The sequence below is a fragment of the Penaeus vannamei genome, chromosome 12, assembly GCF_042767895.1.
Source record: "Penaeus vannamei isolate JL-2024 chromosome 12, ASM4276789v1, whole genome shotgun sequence".
Lineage (NCBI taxonomy): Eukaryota > Metazoa > Arthropoda > Malacostraca > Decapoda > Penaeidae > Penaeus > Penaeus vannamei.
Genome location: NC_091560.1, coordinates 44,034,291 through 44,051,790, shown reverse-complemented (window position 1 = coordinate 44,051,790; position 17,500 = coordinate 44,034,291). Strand labels below are relative to the sequence as shown.

The 17,500-nt window shown below is 39.1% G+C and overlaps 1 protein-coding gene across 5 annotated transcripts in view; it reads right to left on the bottom strand.

Moving 5' to 3' along the window:
- The window catches only part of Dhc64C (dynein heavy chain, cytoplasmic), a 35,260-nt gene that overhangs the window by 16,964 nt on the left and 796 nt on the right, over positions 1–17,500 (bottom strand). For 3 of the 5 annotated variants that reach the window (XM_070128348.1, XM_070128350.1, XM_070128349.1), the window contains exons 2-33: positions 14,534–14,755; positions 14,299–14,392; positions 13,806–13,979; positions 13,541–13,667; positions 12,781–12,909; positions 12,476–12,662; positions 12,131–12,351; positions 11,840–11,961; positions 11,476–11,719; positions 11,253–11,369; positions 10,954–11,142; positions 10,602–10,844; positions 10,309–10,440; positions 9,828–9,962; positions 8,954–9,004; positions 6,999–7,070; positions 6,644–6,727; positions 6,328–6,507; positions 5,909–6,055; positions 5,558–5,710; positions 5,048–5,256; positions 4,666–4,867; positions 3,261–4,540; positions 2,951–3,118; positions 2,435–2,600; positions 2,092–2,322; positions 1,713–1,859; positions 1,315–1,597; positions 1,047–1,180; positions 800–929; positions 385–619; positions 1–181 (exon numbers count right to left, since the gene is read on the bottom strand). The exon at positions 1–181 is cut by the window's left edge and continues 6 nt beyond it. In XM_070128348.1, the coding sequence (XP_069984449.1) occupies positions 1–181; positions 385–619; positions 800–929; positions 1,047–1,180; positions 1,315–1,597; positions 1,713–1,859; positions 2,092–2,322; positions 2,435–2,600; positions 2,951–3,118; positions 3,261–4,540; positions 4,666–4,867; positions 5,048–5,256; positions 5,558–5,710; positions 5,909–6,055; positions 6,328–6,507; positions 6,644–6,727; positions 6,999–7,070; positions 8,954–9,004; positions 9,828–9,962; positions 10,309–10,440; positions 10,602–10,844; positions 10,954–11,142; positions 11,253–11,369; positions 11,476–11,719; positions 11,840–11,961; positions 12,131–12,351; positions 12,476–12,662; positions 12,781–12,909; positions 13,541–13,667; positions 13,806–13,979; positions 14,299–14,392; positions 14,534–14,755 (6,389 nt within the window). The remainder of the gene's footprint in view (positions 182–384; positions 620–799; positions 930–1,046; positions 1,181–1,314; positions 1,598–1,712; positions 1,860–2,091; positions 2,323–2,434; positions 2,601–2,950; positions 3,119–3,260; positions 4,541–4,665; positions 4,868–5,047; positions 5,257–5,557; positions 5,711–5,908; positions 6,056–6,327; positions 6,508–6,643; positions 6,728–6,998; positions 7,071–8,953; positions 9,005–9,827; positions 9,963–10,308; positions 10,441–10,601; positions 10,845–10,953; positions 11,143–11,252; positions 11,370–11,475; positions 11,720–11,839; positions 11,962–12,130; positions 12,352–12,475; positions 12,663–12,780; positions 12,910–13,540; positions 13,668–13,805; positions 13,980–14,298; positions 14,393–14,533; positions 14,756–17,500) is intronic. The other 2 variants (XM_070128351.1, XM_070128352.1) reach the window with 1 other exon arrangement.

The following is a 17,500-nucleotide window of genomic DNA, read 5'->3' as shown; positions in this document are numbered from 1 at the left end:
TTCTGGAAGATTCTCAGCAATGGTTCCTTCGTCAATGTTCTCTTCTTCACGGTTCTTCATTTCCTCCTTCAGCCTCTGGATTCTGTCTCGCTTCACATTACCAGCAGACACAAGCACAGACTTCAGGGCTCGGAGGCCAAAGTCATAGTGAGACTGGTTGGACAGCTGTTCATCGCACAATCTAGTGAAGAAAGGAAAGGTATATTTCAATGTTTTGAACTAGTAAATACAATGTGCGGTAATGAGAACTATCAAATCTAAATGAAATATGTACACACCCCAACATCTTCAAGAGTATACTTATGAAATTATAATGCAGACTCATGAACACACACACACCTACCAATACTTTAAGAAAAAAATAAATACTAAAAAAGGACTCACTTGAAGAATGGCACAATCTTGCTGGCAAGCTTCTCTGCCGACCTGAAGCCCTGGCTGAACAACATAACCTCGGCAATGAGCTGCCGGTCTGGCTTGGTCATGGCAAGGGAACGGAACAGTTTCTTGAGGTTGTCCGGGAGGTTGGATCGCCCAGCATAGCCAGGATTCATGGTGATGAAGATGGCCATGTCTGTTGAGACCTTCACTTGTTTGCCTACCAACTCCACAGTCAACACTGTAGAAATGAAAATCGGGAAAAATCAGATGGAATGTATGACATCTCGATATAGGTGCCAAGATATTTAGATATTCCTAAGTTTAAATCTTCAGAAGACAAAAATACCTTTCCTAAAGGCACATCAAATTCAAAGCCTTAATATCTGTGTTGTGTTATTGCCAAATTCTTTTGACCTACCCTGCTGGTTACTCTTAGCTCCAGCCTGTTCTTTGAGTGCTTCCTGAATGGTCTGCACTTGCTGTGATACAGCAGACAACATCCTCTCCTCCAAACGATTGAACTCGTCAAAGCAACCCCAGGCTCCAACCTGAAAACAAATGACCATAAATGAAGTACCTGCTTTAAAAGGTTCTAATAACAGGAGTCTTGCATCTCTTAACCGTCAATACCTATTCATCAATCCATAAAAAGACCAATATCTTACCTGGCAGAGACCAACAAAGATACGGCCCATAGCCTGGAAGTCAAAGGTCTCGTCACAGTTGAACACCAAGACAAAGCGGCCAAGTTGGTTACCCAGAGCCTTTACAGACTCAGTCTTACCAGTACCAGCAGGACCTAAGAATGTATAAAAAATTGATCAACAAACTATATCAGATTAATATCCAGTAACCAATTAAGAGAATAAAGTACAAATGAGCATTTCTCTATCAAGAAAGAACAAGCACAAACAAGCATATCATCCAATTTACCGAAAGGCGATCCTCCAAGCCTGGCCTCCAAAGCTTGAGTCATGGTGAGGTAGCAGCGATCGGTCAGTGGTGTTTGTACCAGCTTGTCCTGGACACCCAGATACTCAAATCCATAGTTGAATTTGGCATTGGCCATGTGGATGCTGAGCTGCTTCAGAGGATCATTCTGCTTAGGGTCAAAGTAGAAGCGCATCTGACACAGCCAGTCGAAGGACTTGGGGTTCGACACCTTGTTCTTGATCAGGTTCCTTGTCACAGTTCTCTTGTGGACAAACTCGTTGATCTACAAAAGAAAATGAGGATGAGTAATCTTTTTCCTTTGACACTTTCAATGATTTCACATTATGTCACACATTAAAAGTAAAAAAACAAACAAATATTACTCATCCTATACTCACCAGATGTTCCAACTTCTTCCTACGAAGTGGTGGCTGTTCTTGGAGAACAGAGTCAGCAAGCACAGTCAGTGTTGCTTCCACCTGAACCAGCACCTGTTGCAGCGCTGAGGAGTCACCATTGGCAGCAGTGGAGAGAGCAGCTTCAACCTGGGAGAGATTAATCATAAATCAGGGTATCCTTCCCAAACCATATATGTATGCCAATGTATATATGAACAAATACCAAAGCTATGATGTGAAAAATTGTATGGATTTTGATATATTCTACATATTATAATTGTTTAAAAGATTCTGACCTAGTTTAAGAGGGACACATTCTACTGTTCACACAAAGAAACATACATTACAAAATATTGAAAAAAATTCTGCTTCAGCTTACCTCCTCACTCCAGGAGATCTGTGCAGCCAACACAATCAGCTGTGCCTGATACTTATCACACCACTGAAGGTATGACTGGGTATCAATGGGTCCATGTTTGAACTGCTTGATATCTGCAACAGCTGCTGCCAGATTCTGTGCCAGGGTCATGCGCATCTCATTCTCTACCTGTTTCAGCCATTCATTGATCTTTGGATTCTCAACTGTAGATACAGGCTTGTTGAAGGTAACCTGAAAGAATAAAGGAAAAAATTATTTGCTAGCCAGGCAGAGGATAAACACACTGCTAAATGCATTTCGCTATTTTCTCCATGGTCACAATCTTTATGCTTGAATAGCTTACCTCTTCACCCTCACGGGATGCAATGCCTGTGACAATGGTTTCATTCTCATCCAAGATGATGGCAGTGACACCAGCAAACATTTTCTTGAAGTGCTTCTGCAAGCGAGGGATGTTCTTGCTGTTACCGATGATCTCAAGCAGATCTTCATCTCCCACAAAGTAGAACCTTTAACAAATAGAAAATATATTGTAAGAATTGTCATTTAGATGAAGCAAATAGAATAAAACACTCATAAAAGCGAAAATGGGTAATTAAATAATTATTCATATTTTCTGTCATGCAAAGATCTGAAGCCTTCAGTGGATGTCATTAACTCTTGAATACAAAGCCAATTCAGCAATCATTATGATAAGATCAAGTAACAGAAAAGAACCTCTTGACACAATAATCAGCAATCAAATAATAGAAAAGAACCTCTTGGCACAATAATCAGCAATCAAATAATAGAAAAGAGCCTCTTGGCACAATGGTCAGCAATTTAAACGTCAAAATCAAAAGTTTAAATGATAACTCACCTGGGGAAGGATGATCTCTCTCGCTCCAAGTATTCTCCAAGGGCCTTCTGAATCTTGCCCAGTAGATCAGCCAAACGTTCCAGGGACCTCTGCACACCCTGGATGTTCAATACATCCATCACCATTGGAGACTTGCTCACTTTCTTCATCAGATTCAAGAATTCAGTGCTGAAAAAGAATTCAAGATAAAATCATTTGCAAAACACGAAAAATTCTTAATCATAAAGTTGAGAAAATCCTCCATTCCTTACACCATTTTTTCTCTCTCTCTCTCTTTTTTTTTAGATAATGCAATTATCAATAGGCTTACCTGATGCTGCTGAATCTTGATGTCTCCACAGGCAAGAGTGCCTTGATGTCTGATGATCCAGAGAAGATGCCTTCCAGGTACACCCACCTACGCTGGACATCAATCCACACATCGAAGAGCGAGTTGATGCGGTTGAGCTTCTCTTCCCAGGTCAAAGCCTCTTCCTCAAACTCCCTGTAGTAGGGAGACAGTTTCATGGCTGCTACTGAATTGATGTGCTCCTTGACCTTGTTAAACAGGTCATCCCAGCCACGGATGAGCTTGCACTTGTTCTGGTAGTTGATGAGGTCAAGTTCATAGCTCTGCCATGACTCACGCACCTGCTTCAAGAACTCTTCCAGGGCCATTTCTCCCTGTGCAGTGATGATCACATTCTTGATGATGGCCTCATTCTTCATCAGGTCAATGTCCCACACCTGTCCAAGGGTGAGGTCGCTGAGGACCCAGTTCACGTGCAGCTGTTTCATCAGGGTCTTCCAGTGACGTTCCTTCAGAGCATCACTCTTGAGTTCCACAATTGTCATGTTGACCTTGGTGTAGCTCTGCAGTAGCCTCTTCACATACTCGTAACTGGCATACTGGCGTAGGCGAGCTGGGAGGTCCTTCAACTGTGTCAGCAGCTGGTCTAGCTGAGCTCGGAGCTTCCTCGGTTGGACAGACAGCCATGGTTTCTCCTTCATCTCATCAATCTGCTCCCATATCTTTGCCAGTTCTGCCCATACTCCCTTCAGGTCTTGCAGCTCCTCATATGCAACAGTCATTCTGTCCTCTGAGGTGTTCAGTGCACCAGGCTCCTGCAGCTCCAGGGCCTCCTTGGCCTTGGCTACATTATCACGGTCATCCTTCAACCTTGTGAATTTGCTCTCATACATCTGCAAGCGCTGGAGAGCTTCATCAGGACGGATGTGTCCTTCAACAGGCTTTCCGTGCTCCCAGTCTTGTAGGAAGTCATTGGTGCGTGACTCCACTGCCTTGTCCTCGGCAACAATCTTGAGTTGCAGGGATGCAACCTGGGTCTGGATACTTGAATCCTTGCGTCGGATGATTTCATTGAAAGCACCCCATTCACCTTCAATGTTGTCCACATGAAGCCACTGGTTAGGGAACTGGAACCTCTGGCGCTCCAGGATGCGCTGGCCCTCCTTGTACATATCTACATGCTTCTCCCAAGATTTCATCTTGCGTTTCAGTGACTGCACATAGGTAATGAGTGTCACTGCATCAGAGGTGCTGGCAGCATCAATGCTCTGTTGTTCCAGCTCACTGCGGCTCTTGGAAACCTAAAAATAAATATACATAAGATAAATACCTGAAAAGATCAGTTATTCTTCTGTTCCAAAGATACAGCAGGAAAGTTGATGGATGAAATTGTAAAACAAAACAAAAGGTAGAAAAAGAACCTTACCTGTGCATGGAAGTGTGTCATCTCCTGACCCAGCAACTGGCCAAACTTGCTCAAGACATCCTTGTGCCACGAGTCGTACTTCAGCGACACCTTGCTCTGAACCTTGGTGTAGTCCACCACAATAGGGCCAAAACCACGTCGGGTCTCAGAAGTGTCGAAGGTTGTGCGACACTGCTTGATATCTTGGAGGAGTTTCATCCACCTAGTCAATGCAGACATTGCATGTTTGATTAACACCCTGGCTACATTATGCAAGAAAAATTATGTACATAGAAACAAGACTAGTTATTCTCAGAGAAAAAAATCATTATAATCAAATGCAAAAATAATGAATACAAAAAAATAAAAATGCAAATGAGACGACACACAAAAAAATCCCTACTTGGCCACATCATCTCCCAGCTGTCCGTAGAGATGGTCTGGCTGAAGATCCCACAATGCCTGGTACTGGAGCCACTCCTTCACGTAGTTTGTGACCTCATCCACTACAGCATCCACTGCAGCATAGGCTGCCTTGATGAATGAATGTTCATCTGGGAGTTTGATCAGCAAGTTGCGATACACTTGGGTGGTTGGGCGATCCAGGCCAACCTATAACAGAATCGGTAAGGCGAGTTTCTTCTAAACAATATTTGGAGTTTGACATTTTGCTGTTTAATTGTTCAAGATTATCTTTTTATTTATGTTATTTCTGTGGACTGAGTATTTTCTAATAAGAAATTAAATCTAATAACTCCTCAGAAAAACATTAGAACTCTTCAAAAATACTATAAACGTAATTTCAAACTCTTCAGAAACACCAAATGAGCTTCAACACACATCAATAATTGAATACTTGCATCAATCATCTTAACCAGCAGTATACAAAACAACAAATCTAGACTTCCTTAACCTGGTAGCGAGTGCTCTGGATGCGGTTCTGTGACGTGACGATGGCCTGCCAGCTGAAGAACTGCTGCATGATCTGGTAGCGAGCTTCCTCAATGGTGGGATGCATGTACATGGTCTGGTTGGTGATGCGCACCTCTTGCACCACTTGCGTGATCTGGAAGGAGTATTAAAGTATCTTAATTATAGGGAAGTGGGGGAACCTTTGAAATTCTGCTAGCTTTTTGTTGAAATACGAGCTCTAACCACTGAAGAATGGAGAGGTTCTTCCATTCACAAAGTTGAAATATATATTCTTGTCTTTTAGATGGAATGAATCTCTCAAACTGATATCTATTTGAAAGAAATTACCAACCTTGGGATCTCCGCCTGGTTTGTGGATAGGCTTGTCTGGTGTGTCTGTGTCCATTGGAATATCAATATCTTCATCCTTCTGTCCTTGCAAAGCTGCAGTCCAAGCTTGCATGCCAGCCTGCAGGCGACCAGCCAGCTTCTTCTCAACCTGTGGGCGAACAAAACCAAAAAAATCACAATTACCAATACAACATTTTCATGCTAAGATGGACATAAGAAGCTAGATAAAACATCACTTAAAACACATACACATTTAATGCATGAACATATTTATTTGTGTGTGTGTGTCGTGTGTGTCGTGCGTGTGTGTGTTTTTAATAAATATAAGAATGTTTCTTTCTCTTTCTTCTTCCTTCTTTAATCATGACACCAGTACATATTATCCACTTCATCAAAACTCAGAATAGACAAGAACGTCACCTGCTCATCCAGCCTCTGCACCCAGATGTGAAGGTTGGAGTACTGGTGAAGTGACAGATCATCAACAGCCTTCTGGATCTTGTTAAGAATCTCTGCAAAGGTTGAGTGTGCGTACTGACACACGTCGAGTGACCTGACATCCACATCCAGCTGTTCTTCTAGCACTAACAGGTCATCCACCTGAAATAATGGGTTTGATTTAGACATTCTCAATAGGAATGGTGTTCATACCTCCGAAGAACAGCATTGGTTTATAAAAAATTTGTTGCACCCTAAACTTTCAAATTCTGTTACAACACTTCTAAGTTTTTCTTACTTTTTCCTGGAACGTGAAGACGCACTCTGCCAGGCGCTGAACGTAGGGATCCAGCTTGTATGACTCCCAGACAAGTGACATACCCTATGAAAAAAAGAAGAGATATTTAGGTCAGTATGATTCAGCAATATATAAAGAGTATTGTGCTATAATTTCAAAATAAGTTTCAGACATCTTACAAAGTTTTATACTTGATTAAAAAAACTAGTTCAATTTTTGAATTTCCCAAAATAGTATCTTTACATACCAAAACCATCCCAAAACATGCTCGAAGAATGATTCTTCGTAAGACTCAAAAATCACAACCTTCCTCATAGTTCTTTCAAATCAAACCACTGGTACATTCTCAGCTTACCTCTGATAGAAGTCCTTGAACCTCTTTTCTCATTCCTGCTACAAGGAGCAAGATGTTGGTTTTGTCCTCCATCTGTAAACAATTGTGCAAGATCATTAGCTTATACTTTACATATTAGTTTGTCTATCACGAAGACTTCTTTTTTTTTCATGAGTTGGTGCAAAAAATCAACTTGGAAATCTACATTCTTCGGTTTATCTTTTTTTTTTTCTAAATTTATCTCTATAACTAGGAAACTGCTTTTTTTTCCTTTGCTTTTCTATACATAATAATTCAAAACTAAAAGCAGTGAAACATAGATTCTACTTATCAAAATATTCAAGATGAGTAATTATGCTAAGATTTAAAATTCTAGGATCTACCTGCAAAAGATGGTTTGGTTTAGTAACGTTCCTCAAGATAATAATTTACTGCCGTAACAAAACACTTGTTAAAAGACATTTTCTGAGATCGCATCACAATCCCCATGCTGGTTAAGCAATACATTTCCGAGCAAGACATGTCAACACACTATCGGCAAAAAATTTAATAATATTGATAAAAAAAAAAAGAGTCATTTGCACCGACTTTATCTGCGAGGCACTGCCTATCCTCGCGTGGTTTAACAATGGTGCACATTTTTTTCTTATGGGCTGAGAGAGAGGAAGAGAGAGAAAGAGCTAACTGACTGTACAACTTTCTCGATAACAAAAACACAGGCCCATTTCGAAAAACCAGCATGCATGACTCTTGACAGTGTTAGTAGTCCTTCCATGCAAAGTCACACTTCCAATGTTTTTTGGGTCAAACAGAACCACCCTTAGATTCTGCAATTAGATCAACATCCTCGTCACTCCATGCGCAGCCACCACATTGTGCTCCAACAAGCTCCATAAAACAGGGGAGTGAAACTGTAGGACAATCATGTGTTATGTTTCCACATTCTTTTTTTTTCTTTCTTTTTTCTTTTTCTCTTTTTCTTTACAATCTAAATCTCCTCCCCTTTATCCATTGTCTGTTATTTGGAAAGACAGAAATCATATAATGTCCAATTTCATGTTCAGAGTTTTAAGTTGCTAGGAAATCTCCATAATAAACTACTAAGGACTAATAATTACTTAATTAAATGCAGCCAAGGGATCATTAAGCTGGGGATGACACAACAGACAGGGAAAGCCTAAGCATGGGACAGACACTGCCATTCCACATTTAATGGGACGAGGCAGAGAATTCTTTCAATTCTACGAAAAACTCAGTATAATGAAAAAATAAATGAATGAATAAACAAATAATAACAATAATAATGTCTAAGATTTATCCATGGAATACTATAGCTTTATATCTTTATTTCTGGATAAGCAAAGTGCTCCTTCTTTATCTCAAGTCGAAGAGAATAAAAAAAAAAAAAAAAAGTAGTTCAGGTTAATCAGTTAATTTTCATATTTAGATCATGTGTTTACAGCTACGGAGACTTAATACAACAAGGATCAGTCTCTGTGCTCAGAAGGCTAAAGCAAGAGGGAGGGAAATGCCAGTGTACAAGAGGGATATTAAAAAAAAAAAAGAAAAAAAAAAAGAGAGAACAATATCAGTGATGGAAATATTGAGATTATTACCTCCGCCCCCACATGGCCAGTCACAGGAGGATCTTTTTCAATTTTTCATTTATTTTATACTGTTGAACTATACATCTATCTAAACTTTCTGACATGGACCAAAACTTATACCAAAATAGCAAAGGAGGTTCTCAAAGAAAACAAAAGATAATAAAGCAAGAAGTACTTATCAAATCCCTTTTATTCTAATCATAATTTTGAATGACTGCCATGTAAGGGCCAGAAGGGGGAAGGGAGGGGGAAAAAGAAGTTGGGGACAACTCAGTGTGGTTTTGTGATGAACAAATAGAGAGCGAGCGCGGTTATATGGCAAAGAGTTACACTGATGAAGCCACACAGATTCTGACAAGACGAACATACCAACAGGGACGCTTTGACGGCAGGGCTGTGTGGTCCACCCCGCGACAACAGCTGTGGCACCACGGTAATTGTCAATTATAAATCACCGAGAGTAGAGAAATCGGTGTTGTTGAGTAATGGTTGTGGGAGGGTTATTTATTATAGATGTTTTATGCTTCATGAATATTGGCATAATATTTATGGGTACTTGAAGGGGGTATTGAAAAGAAAAAAGGGTAGTTATTTTACTCAGAGACAATATTTGTTTTGCTTGTCTGTTTTTTTGTCTAATCCCCTACATCTAGCAGAAATCTGAAGGTATCTAAACATAGCACATGTCTTCTTTTCAACATTATATTCACATATGAATCCTGAAACTTCAACTGCGTCTGTGTTTACATCTGTTGAACTACTATTAACACTTGTATCTGATTATAACCTGTAGCATCAAAATATCCACCTTAATGAGCCAAAAGCTACCCATTCTTATGAACTATTCTAGGTAAGGGAAGCACAAGTCCTGCCCCGCCTGTGGCGCAAAAAAAAGCCACTTCAAATATTCACACGCAGCAAACTAGCCAGCAGCATTTATCAACAGCACGAGCAAGCTGGGAAAACCTCAAATCACAATAATATATATAAGTCGATAATAATAATAATAAAAAAAATACCACTCCAATTCACACAAAAGCATTATTGTTAATGGTAACATTTGAAGTGGTTTTTCTCTACACTTATAAAGTCGGTCGGATGTCAGCACTTCCATTTTCTTTGACCTATTTCCAGGACCTCTGTCAATGATTTCAACCCAAAGTGGGCAAAGGAAAACAGCTGATGCCAATATCATAACACACACAAAATACATAAAAACAACACCAGGCTTATTAGCTTTTACCTTCTCCAGGGTTCTTTCATAGGTGCGGACGCTCTCAATGAGAGAGATGGCGAATGGGTACAGCTGATTTGCTTGGTGGGCTTTGTTGACAATGGCCAGTGGTACCCTGAACCCTAAGTTCTTCAGATTCCTCACCTATAAATATCACAAGGGTTAATCCTCTCGGAAACACTTTCACTTCAGTTTACAATAAAATAAAATGCAATAGCCCTTACTTTTTTCAAAAATTAGTTGCAATGTATCATATCAAGTGTTTTTTAATCATGGTCTTTTGAGAATTGAAAAAAAAAAGAAGAGGTGTTCAGACGAGAAAATCTTTATCAAAATTTCCATAACTTACAGACTGTAAAAACTAAGTTGCTAAACTAGTTCATAAGACTTTAATCTTCTATATAAATGAACTGATAAAGCAATAGAGGTAGACATGTCAAAGGTAAATAAGAGGACTAAAAAGAGAGAATGAAGTATAAATGAAACTTACCTCCTTTGAGAGGGTAATAATCTCAGGTAGGAAGTTGACCTTCAGCTTGTACTCATTACCTTTTCCTGTTCTGGATCGATGCATTTCAATTGCAAAGATACGCCCTGATACACCTAAGTTGCGCTGCTGAACCTGGAAAGAGAAAGAGGATGTAATTTTCAAGATTCCAGAGGTTTCAGCTTCTAGTAAAGTTTTTTGTCTAAAAGCTTACCATATATGTTGACAATTATCCACACAAGAGTTTCACCAAAAAGCAGCACACCCATACATGCAAAAACAGCTGTTCTCCTTACCTTTCTGGCCCAATCATCGAATATCTCCTGGGTGTTGAGCTTGAGTCGGAAGGAGTCTCCATCCCCCTTTAGCTTCTGCCCTTCAACATGGCTTTCCCAGCCTTTGCCCAGGACATCTTCTACCCTCCTCATATATGCAGTGAGCTGGCGGTCGATCTGCTTTGCCCAAATGATGGAGCCAGAGACAGGTGGTAGGTCACGGACATGGCTCATCCTACAACACTTACTTTGCGGATACTGGACCTACAAGAGAAAGAAACAAGGAGATTAAAACTATTATAGAAAAAAGAACAAGAAATACCAGAATAAAGCTTTGTTACATATAGAGAGTTCTTCTTGACTAGTTTCTTACCTTGAATTTTTCATGAAGGCTCTCGATGTCATCCTTCACCCTTTGTATCAACTGCGTCTGATACTCCCTGATAGCTCCTCGGATATGAGGACGAACAAATAGAGCATTGAAACGCGAGAAGATGCGGAACATTTCATTGGCATTCTTTGCAGTTCCTAGCTGGTCTCTCAGCCTGGCTGTAATGCGAGTCTGGAAAACAGAGGGGCAGCAGTTAATTCCACAGACCATTCTAGGAAATTCAAGCAGAAGATAGATGTATGTATACAAATTTTTGCAATACCAAAAGAGCCTCAACTTACCTCTACTCGATCAATACGCTCATCATAGCGCTTCAGAGCTGCCTCCCACATTTCTGTACCTTCCTTGCTGATGTCCAGCCCATCAACCTCCTTTACATTCTCATAGGCTAGATTCACCTGAAACATCAGAAATCCTCCTGTAATAAACCCATACCTTACACAAACACATTATAACCATCAGTTACCTCCCTTATGATGAAATCAAACAAGCATCCAACCACACCTCCTCGATGGCATTCAAATCTGCTGCATCCATTTCTGGCTTGAGCTCTGCAGTATCTCCATCAGCCAGAGTGGTTGTCTTCACCACAGAGGGACGCAGAACTCTCACAATGACTGTTCTCAGCTGTTCGTGCTGACGGCGGAACTTGCGCATCTGTTCCATGCGCAGCTGGAGTTTCTTGTGGGCTGGGGACACACGCCACACCATCTTCAACTGTTCGTCCCTCTTCTTCTTCACAATGTCTCTGTTAATTTCAAAGCAGGCGATAAATACATATTCCTTTTACAATCTACATCATAAATTTAGTAACAGATAGCTATGCATACATTATAAATATTCTGTACTTCCAAATGCATAAAATTACCTTAGGAGACCCTGCAGTTTCTCATATTCATCATCCCATGTGATGAACACATCAAAGCACTGGCTCATAACTTTCTCAAACTCATCGAAGGCAATGTGCATCAGACGACGAGTTCCAAGTACCTGTGCATTAAACACAAGGTTTGATTATGAGGAATGTCAATTACATCAATAAGGACATTTCAATTTAAGTTATAAAATTTTGCATTTTCAATCAAAGTCCAAACAATTAGTCATAACTTCATAACCACAAACTGGAATCCCAAGACAAATTTTACATTCCAAATCTCACCTTCAAGATCTGAGAAGACAGATCTCTGGATATAGCCTCAACAAGTCGAAGAGCCCTCTGGATTGGATATTTGGTGGACCTTATCTTGCGCAGGTGGTTAAAAATTGCCTGGACTGCAGATCGGATTTTTTCGAGCTCGGTGGCAGCCAGAAGGTCATTGAGAGGGAAGTCCTTCATGAGAGGAGCATAGTCATTCACTGTGGCCAGGGCCTGCTTCAGACCTGTGAAATGATGAAAGGTATTTTTTCAAAACAACTATGTACCTGTTAGCCTGTCTATTTCAATATACTTAATACTTATCTACAATACGTCACATTCTCACATCATGTCCCTCCTCCTGCCCACCTGTGTCAGTGTCAAAAGAGACAGTAGCATGGAATCGCTTCCCGTGCTTCAGGACATCCAGAGTCAAAGCAACTTCCAGACTTTCCCGTTTGTCCTGAATTTTGAGGAGGGCACGCTCCAAGTTCAGCCAGAAGCTTATCTCCTGTAGGGCTGTGCCACTGGATGGGTCTCGATCGAGCTTGGTTACCTGAGAGCAAAAACATTCATATCATATAAAATACTTTTGAATTCTATTTGAAATCAAATTCCGCTGTGGTTCACTTCCTCCACACACTCAAAGTATAAACATAAAAGTATTAACTCACTTTTTGAATTTCTCTGATCCACCTTGCAACACCATTCTGCAACTGATTGAGGAAGTTTGAGTCCTCAACCCTGTCCCCAAAGTCCGCTACTTTTGGGCGCGTCCCTTCATCAGCACACTTCTTTATCACCTAGAGAAAAAGAGGAAAAAATAATATACATAAATATGCATATATGTATATGTACGTGTATGTAAGCGTACTATATATATATATATATATATATATATATATATATATATATATATATATATATATATATATATATATATATATATATATATATATATATATATATATATATTACATGGAGCTATACATATGCCTCTCTTTCAAAATAATGTGCCTGTGAGTAAGAAATGGAAAAATCATGGGCTATGTACACAACTTTCCAGAACTTCAGCTAAAGGTTTGAAAAATAAAAATAAAGAATAAAATCATGTTTTGTTTAATATCTCTGCACATACCAGAAAGGTTGATTTGTAGAGATCTTGATTTATACTTCATTAGCAAATACTGGAAATTCATTTACTTAAATGTAATTAAATTAGTAATACTTAACCAGAGTTTTGCGTCTCTTGAAAATATGCATGTCTATTAATACCAATTTGTGTCCAAAAAATTTATAAATACAAAAAAACTATACAGACAGAGATGCCTATATAGAGACAGACAGATAAATAGATAAATAAAGAGACAAGTAGACAAATAAAGAAAGAAAGAAAAAGAATAAACAAATAAATAAACTCATTTACAAACTAACCTGAGCAACAGTAGGATGTATGGGCAATGAAATGTCTGGTATATCGATGTTTTGTTGAAGATGCAGCAGACCCATTTCAAGCTCTGCGATTTTCTTCTCTACTGAGGGAGCCATTTTATCTCCATCCCTATTGATAACACGTAAAAAGAAAGAAAGAAAAAAAAAAGTCATAAATAATGTATACAAAAAATAAAACTTCATATATTCACTTCCCTCACACAAATTCACTACTTATTTAGAACACTTCAGCAATTTCAGCTCTTACCTCTCAATTTTTCCCGATTCTTTGACGTAAGATTTAAAATAAGGTGCGACAGCATTTGCAATGTACGAATGAAGAGTCTCATAGGGGGACCCATCACTGAGATTCAGTGTTCTCAGTTGTGAGGAGATGGTCTTGTCAGCTTCTACGACACCACCTCGTTTGATGCATAGAATACTGCAAAGTAAGGTTTGGGATAGATCACAGGACAGTAACCAATTTTCACATTAGCACAAAAATGTAGATAGAAACAAATGCTCTTTAGTCAAAGTTTGGTTTTTAATCCTATTCCCCGAAAAAGCTCAATTTATTGTAATCAATTACTTGCACACTTTCAAGACAATCTAACAAATTAATATAAACGCATTAACAATAGTCTAAACAATATGGAGTGAATTAAGCTCTGATCTGGTTGCTTCATGGCAATCACATGGCCTAAAATAAGGGCATTAGGCTTATGTGAGTAAAAGCATTGTCAAAGCCGAAAAGGACAAACCTGTTCATTTTGATGGAAGTGAACTGTACCCCAATGCTGATGAGATAAACCACTTCTTTTTCCTCCTCTACTTCTCCACCTTCCTCGGTCTCTTCTGTATTGCAAAAAGGGAGAGATAAGATACATTAGCAAGATAAAAGACAAAGATTAGCAACAGTTAATAGAAAACACAAATATCTTATTCACAAATAGTATTTGGAGCAATAATAAACATACAATGAATAGGAGAATATACCTTTGGTTGCACATCTCTGAATAAGAACAGATTTTGTCTGAGGATCTGTGACAAATTTACGGATCATCTCAATGTTATGTGGATTCTTGAAAGCCGACTGCAGTTCTGTTGATGGCTCATCATCATCTTCCAGCATGACAGAGGTGATACGCAAAATGTACCTGGTGACCTGCGGCACCTCGGCGACGGCAACAACCGTCTCCAGGCCGCCCCCTCCTGCATCTTGTTCAAGAGGTAAATAATTAATATTCATTGGAGATACATGATAAAATAATGTAAGTTCACTAATAATTCTTCATACTTATATTTCTGATATCAGTTAATATTCACAGTATGGACACACTAAGCTTGAGCAAACTGATGATAATATTCTTGCAGAGGACAAAAAGTTCCAATTACTCGTATAAGAAATAATCTACAGACACAAACAGTAATGCCAAATATAAAAGAAAAAGATCTCGGAGAGCATCACTCACAGCCCAAGTCCACTTGGCGCTCATGAGTTTTAGCTGTATCTTTATCACAGTGAATCAGTTTATTTAATTAACTGGTTAAGGTATATGGAGGGACTGCACCAACTAGGAGAAGATCATAGCATTGTAGGCAATGAAAAATTACAATTATTGCTATTAAACTTGATTTACAGAATTGAGCCCATTAGTTAAATTATAAAAATTTGAAAGTTCTGTTGTCACAATTCTTATTGTCTGTTCAAAAGATGAAGTTTGTTTACTGTGCTACTTGTGTTTCTAATTCTTTTTACAACCTTGTGGTGAAATTCATCTCTCACTAAAATCATTACAGTATCGGGGATAACACTAAACTCGATGAAATACAACGGCAACTGGGAGGGGGTCCTGGGGCAGAACCCCCTCCCAACTGCAGTTCAATCGCTCATTTGTTTGGATAACACCGTGTCGAATCATCCGTGGACAAACTTTGTCTCGGGTTTTTACATTTTCCACTTTCTTTATCATATGAAATAATATTCTTGACTTGGATTTTCAATTTCCCACATTCTTTTGCTTTTTAAAATGCATGGTAATAATGAAATTGCCCTTCTAAACCCCCGATTCCCTACGGGATCCCCAAACATTGTTGGTGGGAGTCGGGGACTTCATCTCTGACGGGTGCGGTTCTGTTGTAAGAATTTACCAATCAATTTTGTGATGTGGAGTTGGGGACTTAGTCTCTTGTGAGTGTGTCCATGCTATAAAGAATTACCCTGATATTTATTCCAGAAACAAATAAATATGATCTAAATTCTTCCTCATTCCAAAGTTAATGTTTACACCTTCCATTTTAAAACAAATATCCAAAAGTTTAGAATTTAAAATATCAAAATCACAAACTGGAAAAAATGTATATCTTTTACAAAGAGGCATACCTCCCTTTAAACCAAAAGAGGGCAATTAAAAAAAAAAAAAAAAAAAGCCTCCGAAAGGAGTGTTAGAAGCACTTCAAAGCGTTAATGCAGACATGACTGATGAAAGCAAGAATGTTAGGTCTTACTGCATAGCAACCCCGCAAAATTGCAAGTTCTAGCTAGGCCTTATAGCACAGATCATATCGTTCTTGTAGTCTACAACTGAGAGTGGTTCCTAATACAGGTAGAGTTTATCCTCAGTGCTTACAAGACCGTGAAAGCTCTTTGTCACTTTCATGTAATGTCACGAAATGCTAGGCAGGATTACATCTCCCCTGGCAAAATACTTGCTTGAAGCACGTGGCAGACATATCCCTTTGTAATGTTTGAATAACTGATAATGCAAAAAGGAAACTGGAGATTCATTCTAGGAATTTACAAAGAACTAATCTAAATATTTTTTCAGCTGCTAAATCACACTATTTTTTTCCCACCTTTAAAAGCAAAAAGCTGTAAGTCAACTGGCCCAAAAAAACATTGCTATCACAGCATTAGCTTTCCTGACTTCCGTACAGTAAACATTTTGCACTATTCAATGCCACATATCACTGTACCATATTTTCAGTCTGAAGATCATTTTCTGTACAGCTGCCAGAGTATCATTGTAATACTGATATCTGTAAGTCTAATTCACTCACATTAGGACAGATATAAACTTTTTGAGAAAGTAGTAATACTGACTTTGGTTTATTTGTTCTAACACAAGCATGTTATGTAATAGGTGACTCATGTTACCAGGAGATAGTTTGCAATGTTCTCCCAAAAATTGATTATGAAAAATACAAAAATTTTGCACATACCACACAATTTATAGCACTGGCCGATCTTTCAAATGTATGCCAAATATCATGAATGTATAGTGCAAAGTTTTCAACCCAGCTTTAGATTAATTCTTAATAATTAACAGCCCTCATGACATTTAATCAAATAAGAAACTTTTTTTATTAATCTTTATGGTTTGAATGCACAAAGCTTGGGCAAATTGATGATAAAAGTTGTAGTCATTTGGTAAAAAATCTACAGAATGGTAATGCCACAAATAGAGGAAAAAGATTGAAAAAAAGTGCCGCTCACAACCCAAGTCCACTCGGTGCTGTGCATACACAGCTGAGGACAATTTTTGTAAGCGGGTGTTGGTGGGCAGAGACCCCATCAACACTTCACTTGGGCAATCAGGCATGCCCAGTCATGGCAATTTAGGTTGTTGAATAAAGTTTGTGATGTGGAGTTAGAGTCTTCGTCCCTGGTGTGTGCGTCCATACTGTAAAGAATTACCTACTCTTCCCAGCTCTATTTACAAGGACACACCGAGAATGTTATGTCGGTCTTTCCAGAGTGGTCCAGGGAAGGAGGCCACAGTGATTACATATAAAACATGAGTTTAAGACTGGTTAGGAGGAGAGGGGAAAAGAAAGGGGAGATGGAGGAGGGAAAGGGGAGCTTGAGGAGAGAGAGAGAGGGGACGGAAGGGGATGTGGGAGCAAAGGAGGTGTTTAGACTTGTTTCTTGGTTAATAGCGGACTGCCAGGGAGGCTGATCGG